This window comes from Hyla sarda, chromosome 9 (genome assembly GCF_029499605.1).
Source record: "Hyla sarda isolate aHylSar1 chromosome 9, aHylSar1.hap1, whole genome shotgun sequence".
Taxonomy (NCBI): Eukaryota; Metazoa; Chordata; class Amphibia; order Anura; family Hylidae; genus Hyla; species Hyla sarda.
This window is the reverse complement of record NC_079197.1, coordinates 156,301,521-156,309,212: the sequence shown is the minus strand read 5'-3', so window position 1 is coordinate 156,309,212 and position 7,692 is coordinate 156,301,521. Positions and strand designations below refer to the sequence as shown.

Here is a 7,692-nt window from a genome sequence, read left to right as displayed (position 1 = left end):
TTTAATCCTTTCAGTACTTTTTAGCAGCTGTTTGCTACAGAGGAAAATCTTTATTTTTTTTAATTTCTTTTTTGTGTTGTCCACAGTGCTCTCTGCTGACACCTGACGCCTGTATCAGGAACTGTCCAGAGCAAGAGAAAATCCCCATAGCAAACCTATGCTGCTGGTGGCTCTGCAGGACGTCTGCATGTCCTCTCTGTGTTTTAAGTGGGTTTCCTCCTACGCTTCAAAACTGGTGAGAATTGACGGCAACCTCTGTCACTTAGGAATATGTTGGTGCTATATAAATATATGGGGGGGGGGTTATAGAAAGAGTCACATAAGCTTGCCACCTCTCTCAGTCTGCACATGGTCTTGGGACCCACAGACATGTAGCATATGCCATAAATGTCTCGGATGGGAATACCCCTGTAAAGCTGGTATGTGAAGGGAACCTGGCAGAAATGCCCTTGAGTATTTTGCACTATGGGAGGCTGCTCATATCAGTCACCATGGATAGCGCTATGTCATGTTTTTTATATTCATTCAGAAAATTTTCATTACAATGACATCCTGCAAACCAATCTCCTAAGAAATGCTGAGGCATTTGTCCATGTGGAAATCAATGATCACCAAGCCATGATCGCGCCTGTAGACGGAGTATATATATATAAATAATACACATGTCTGCAAGTGCATCCTCTCAGGGTTGTGAATGGTTTTGCAGCTCAGTTGCTATGGAAACGAGAGTGAAGTGCGAACGACGTCTGTGTGTGTGATGGTGGGGGGGTCTGTTTGCACAGAAACACAGTCTGCATCCCACAGAAGAGAGGATCCAAGGCTGCACGCTGTGTAAGATGACGGAAGGGGTGGGGAATGGAACCCAAATATAGCACTGTCTAGGACATGCATATATAATATAGCAGGGAGGATCACAATCAGGGGACAGGGGTCTGTTACATTATGTAACAAGACATTACGGGTGAGATCACATCGAAAAACCAGCCAGACAAAGGATCCACCTGTCATTGTAGGAGAGGAACTCAATATATGAAACGAGAACAGATGGCACCCCATCATTACAACAGACCACCACTCACCGCACCTGTAGGAACCTACTGTATCACATTAGAGACAATAACCCCTTGTATGACAACACATATATTACTCTAGCTGAAAGGTAAATCACATACACACTCAGCACTGCTGCATACCATTATGTATGTTACACTCGAAGACCGATGATTCATGTTATTGAGGACTTCCTATACTATACACAGTAGGCAGAATACTCTTGTATTAGGTAAGATCACAAGGGGGCACATTATTAAAAAAAGAAATATTAACTATCTAAGCAAGGATCCATCATTGTAGCGGGTAGGGTATATTGTAAAGTAAATTGCTCTACACACTATAAGGAAAGGTAGGAGATTATCCACTATGGCAGAACAGAAATATATACATGTTGGGTATAGTAGTAATTGGTAATGGGAAAGTTATCCATGTAAGGATGGGATAGCATAGTCAGATTCTCTATGGTCTTTGAGTGTAAATAATTGTCTGAAGTGTAGTACATGTAATGTATCTACTAAGGTGGATCTTGCACCATTCCATTTTACAGCTGGCCATCCTAAGGACCTGTCGAGGCTCGGTGTATGGACAATTAGCTGTCTCTGGTTGGACTTCCCAGGGATTGTATTCAGGTATGAGGAGACTGAACAGTATTGGAAGTCAATAAGTGATGCGTTCACATATGTGCAACAATTTGGTCTAGTCTTCGTCTGGCATGGTTGCACTGGATCAGAACACATTGACTGCAATGTTCTTTAATCCAGAGAGTGGAAAGGTCTAGGACTTTGATCATAAAATCAGTGCCACGTCCCTCTTTGATCCTTTAAAGTGCTGGACAGGACACATAGTTCCAGTCTTCCCATCTGCCGTGACACTGGATTGCCAGACATATGTGAACATACCCTTAGACTATGTTCACACGGCAGAATTTCTATGCGAAATCTGAAAAATTCAGCTCTGAAATTCTGCTACATGAAGGTAATTCTGCAAATACATTGAACCTGTCAGGCTATGTTCACACGGCGGGTTTTCTGATCCAAATCTGCTGGGAAATTTCTGCTCAGACATTCAGGAACATTTACTGCACATTGTGTTGAGTGGGGATTCCGCTGTTCCAGTCTACACAAAATTTCCACAGCAGAAATTCAGCACTAAAGATTCTGCAAAAATATTGAACCTGTCAATAGTTTTTTCAGAATTCCGTGCAGAGCCCCATTGAATTAAATGGGACTCAGAATTCTGGCCAGAATCTGTGTGTTGAGCGCACAGAGATTACGCATAAATTCCACAAAGCTGCAAAAAAACCTGCAGCCAGCTTTGCAGAATGGAATCTGAACAGAACCACAGAATTTCCGCCGTGTGAACACTCAGGTATACACTGAGGAAATTCAAGGGGAATCCACACGGAATCTGGCTTGTATTCTGAATTAAATTCTGTACGGACTCCATCTTGAAGCAACCCTGAATATCTGATATGCCTTTAAAGAGGACCTGTTAGCTCTTGTTTCTGTTTTAGGAAATATTGCTGAGTGCCTTAGGAAAGGTGCTGAGATGCATTTATTGAGAAGTCTACATTGTGCCTTTTCTCTGTTATTATTCATGGAAATGTATGAATACATTGACAACTGGGAATGGCACTGAATTCCCCGGTATTGTTGTTACATGGTAATTGCGGAGATTTACTACAAAGACATGTCCGAAGGGATGATAGGTCCTCATAAGTGGAACTCATTCCCCGTACATATCAATAACTATTCCGTATATCACTGACCTTCTGTTGTACTATAATGTGATGTGATCTGGTAGATTTTCTGTATATTAATAACATTGTTAATATGTCCATATATGTCATATGCCTTTCCTTAGGCTGGCTATATACATAGGATAGTTGTCTGCCAAACACTTGTCTGGCCAACATGTACTGTATCTCTCCCAATCATACATACAAATGTTGGCTCAGCTTGACTAACCATGCATGTGTTCTGAATGGAAAAAGGGTAGACAGCTTTGGTAGCAGCTTTTCTCCCCGAGAACAAAAGGATCAAGCAGATAAAACCCAACTGCCTGATCCTTTTGTTTACCAATATCTGCTGTTAAGAACGAGATTTCCATACACATTAGATAGTGGGACCGATCCTATTGAAATTGGCCAGCTATATTCCAAGTTTTATTCCATGAGCTGTACATGCTTTAAATGCATGCAGATCTCGTAGATCAGCGCTCATTTCACAAGCCTATTATACAGCTTGTTTATTGTACAGGCAGGGCTGCCTGAATGGTCACTGGATGGTTTATGTAGCGCTCTGCTTCCATTATTCATTGGCCGCAAATCCCCTATTACACAGGGCAATGTGTGGTCGATGAACAAAGATTCATGAAGTTCCAAAATTATGTGATCAGCTAATGAATGAGAGTTTGCTCATTTGCAGGCTGATCAATATACGTATTGTGCAGGGCAATATGGGCCTATTCAGCCCTGCATAATTTGTGTGTAACAGGGCTCTAAGACCATATTATTTACACAGCTTAGAAAAAGACACTTACTTGTTGGGAAGAAAACAATACAAGAGTTTAGGCTAGTTTCACACTGCGCTCTGTCACTCAGACTGCTGGAAAAACACAGCATATCCAATGTTTTTTCTCCCTTTATTCCAGTAACACACCGGACCCCATTTAAATCAATGGGAACTGTTTGGACCGATCCATGTTAGTTGAGCTCCGACTAGGCACAAGAAAATGGGATCGGAAAGGGTCGGAGCCCAATGGCAGTGTGAACTTAGCCTTACTGCAATACAGATCAATATAGTTAATTTGCAAGATAAATATGACTTACAGAATGCAGTCATGTTTTCTCTTTTTTCTTTTCTTATTCAGGTAGCCAAAAGACCTTGTACTGTGAAAACATGGGTGTCTTACAAATGGCAGAGTCAGACACTATATCCAAAGGACAAGAAAAGCCCCGTAAGTCCTCCACAGAAAGCAGCAAAAGTCCAAAAACAGCTCAACCATCCTGCATAAGAGGAGCTTTCGTCCGTATATTTCTAAAGAGGGCAGAACCCAACAAGACCGAGGAAGACCAGATAAGCAACCGAAATACAGAAGATCAGGAGGGAGTAAGAGGCAAAAAACGGAGAGTGACTGGAGGCATCTTCCGTCTACCATGCCTCAGACCAGCAGAGACAACAGGTAATGACATCCAGGACAAAACAGGGGAACAAGGTAATGATATTGTCCAAGAAGAAGAACTGAAACCATATTCTAAAGCCTCATTTCTTCGTAAAATTAGATGCTACAGATTAATGCGGGAAAAAGATGCTACAGAGAAAGAGAAAGTGGTAGAAATGGTACAACATAAGCATGATAAAGAGGGTGCTGAGGTAAAACAGTGCAAGGAGAGGGTGGTAGAACAGAATGAAGAGGGTCTTCAAAATATTAACCAGGAGGAAGTGGTGGAAGAGAAAGGAAAAGACACAATAGAACAGGGAAGTCATGCAAAAGGTTTGGGAGAAGCAGGTAATGATTCAGAAGAACAGGATTTAAATGTGGAACATGTAGGAGAACACGAGAAAAGCTTAAGAAAACAGGAATGTAACACAGGAAAGTTTTTAAAAGAAATAATGAAAAGAGAAGATCAGACACAAAGTGTGGGGGGCATGGGCAAAGGCTTGGCAGAACAGGAAAGTGGTGTAGAGACTCTAGAAGAAAATAATGAATTGTTAGAAGATGGGGAGACTCTTCAAGAAGATAAAAAAATAGAAAAACAGGAGACACACATAGATAAAATAGAACAGAAGGAACAAGTGTTACTCGGAAAGCATGAGGGAGACATAGAACAAAGTAATTGTGAAGCCAAGGCGAGGGCTTTAGATAATGCTTTGTCAGATATGGTGAGTCAACCAGATGAGATGGAGAGGCAAGAAGAACAGGAGGAGGCAATGGATAAAGATTTACCCAAGCAGGATACAGAAGAGTCGGTGGATGTAATGGAAAAATATTGTCCAGAAAACAAGTGTCATATAGACAAGCTGGAAGAGTCTGGGAATTATAACTCAGAACAAGAAGAAGAGGGAAATGCTAAAAATAATGGACCGCAACATCTGGAGAAAAACATGAAAGAAGAAGTTTGCCATAAAGAGACAGGATTACAGGAAAAAGACATGGCAGATCGGGATAGTCAAGCAGAATTCGCTGACAAATTTGAGGATAATGTTTTGGAAAATAACAGCATAGAGGAAAGCCATGCCGAAGTAGATGGTGGCCAGGAGAACAACTTGGTAGATAAAGATAGTTATACAAAGAATGCAGATAACTCTAGGAAACAGATCTCACATCCTGGAAGTCAATACCTTGTGAAGGACGGTCTAGCAGAAACTGTGGGAGAATTCGAAGGCAAGCCTGTGGAGGTCTCAGAAGTATCCTTAGATGTTCAAGATGACCATATTGTTACAAACTACTTGCCAAAGCAAGAGCTGACCAAGACCAACATGAATAAAGACACTGTGACCTGCCAGCTAAAAGATTCATCTGTTAAGAAGACGCTAGGTTCTGAAGACAATGAAGAGCTTCTTGCATCCATCATTAAGAAGACTACAGCCAACAACATCCTTAACTGTGCAGCTTTTGAGGATGTTCACACCCATGTGGTGGAGTTACAGAAAGAGGTTCTAACAAATGCAACAGACCTTCCCTACCAGGAAGCACATATATGTGTCAGTAATAAAGATGATGGTATGGGCTGTGAGAGTGCAGATTTGGGATCCCTGAAAGTAGAGGTGCAGGACATGGTGGAATGGTTGGTACAAGAAGCCTCAGATAGACTATCCAATTACACACAAAAAACAGAAGGTACTGGGTAAAACCACCAGTTCTGTTCTAGAAATATCTGGCCTAGTCTAATTCTCACTTTCCATAGGAAGCAACAAGTCCTAGCGAACTTGTGTGTTAGAAGAAGTAGCAGTACCATGTTCTGAGTGTCTAGTTGTGGAGACATTTACAGGTTTTATCTCAATCATGTGTCTTAGAATAAACTTAAAAAGAAAAAAAGCTTCCTCAGACCGAAATGATCCAATGTGTTTACACTTCACTATGTGTGAAGCATATGTCCATGAAGTTACTAGAAGACTCACTACATATACTGACAGCCGTAGGGGCATACTGCATGCTGCACTAAAGAAGATGACGTAAAACCTATTCATGACATGTAGAAATATATTGCCACACATAAGAGCATAGCCATATACCAGTATAGGATATCAGCAATATATATATATTTAACTATGGGATAAGTGTTGTATCACAATGCTGGATAACACAGCCATTTAATGTAACTAGTCTCGTTGGTGCTATGAAGACTCTCACCAAAGCTTACCAAGTGAGGTGTTACCTGCCCTTTATGATAGATATTGCTTCATAATATATATAAAGGGTACCTCTCATCAAAAAAACTTTTGATATATTATAGATTAATGTATGCAGAATAACTTTACAATTGCATGTTATTAAAAAATATGCTTCTTTCTATTTAATTTTCCACTTTGAAGAAATGACCACTAGGGGTCTCCCTACCAGTCCTGGCAGCAAGCATTTCAGACTCATGCTGGAGTCCTAAACACTACGAGCTGCCAGTCTGCTTTGTTCACAAAGGAGAACACTCAGAGCTGCCAGCCTGCTTTGTTCACAGCCTGTTTGGCTGTGAACAAAGCAGGCTGGCAGCTCTGAGTGTTTAGGACTCCAGCATGAGTCAGAAATGCTTGCTGACAGGACTGATCGGGAAAAATACAATAGAAAGAAGCATATTTTTCATTAACATGCTATTGGAAAGTTATTCAACATTCATTAATCTAAAATATATCAAAAGTTTATTTGATGAGAGGTACCCTATAAATGTTTTTCTACTCCACATCATTTTTAAGATCACTCTGTTTAGGGCATCATTGCATTAAATATTCTTGAATGTGTACGAATATGTATGGTCATCATTGTGGCTTTATCTGTACTTTCTGCTATTTTTTATGGAGACAATTAAAATTTTTGGGTGTCAGACAAACTTATTTCTGAGATAGCATATAATTTGGTGGACACAGGGTCTGACTAGCCCAGATCAGACAGAGGTTAATGGGAGCTATGGAGGATCAGCAGATGACCAGGGTCAAGTATTTTTTTTCTGGGACCCCCCTCAAAATTGGGGACTCAAGTCTCCCATCAGAATGGAGTGCCAGTGCCCAGGTCCATTCAGTCTCTATGATAGCTACCGGAGATAGAAAAAGGGCAAAATGTAAAAAGTAGACGTCCTGGTTGGTGCCTTCCCCAATAAATTAGATGTGAGAAAATGTAATCAACAAACTGGCATTTTATTGGTTAAAATGCAACTTAGATGTTTCGTCAGGCAGTAGGTATTACAGGCATAGAGCGCGCCAACTTTAAATGTACAGACAATTAAGTACTACCGGGTCCCAAGAAGAAAAATAAAACATAGTTCTAGCACTAGATACTGTTACATATTCCAAAGTTGTTTGATATAGCTTTAGCTCTCCAAGGTGATTACCCCGCAGGAGGAGCCGGCAATAAACTATTCTCTGTGCCGGCAGTGGAACGTTCATATCAATATTAACTGACTAAATGATGGTCTCTACCATTTCATTC

General features: G+C 40.8%; 1 protein-coding gene across 1 annotated transcript; it reads left to right on the top strand.

The window, feature by feature from the left end:
- The first annotated feature begins 362 nt into the window (after positions 1-362).
- On the top strand, positions 363-6,704 carry LOC130290637 (uncharacterized). The gene is made up of 3 exons (XM_056538531.1): positions 363-419; positions 1,601-1,682; positions 3,925-6,704. Exon 3 carries the CDS (start codon positions 3,954-3,956, stop codon positions 5,904-5,906), a length of 1,953 nt encoding a protein of 650 aa, XP_056394506.1. The 5' UTR covers positions 363-419; positions 1,601-1,682; positions 3,925-3,953; the 3' UTR covers positions 5,907-6,704.
- The last annotated feature ends 988 nt before the right edge of the window (positions 6,705-7,692 follow it).

Bases quoted from the DNA above. Each gene is read 5' to 3' on its own strand.
- LOC130290637 (XM_056538531.1), top strand. From the start codon at position 3,954: ATGGGTGTCTTACAAATGGCAGAGTCAGACACTATATCCAAAGGACAA.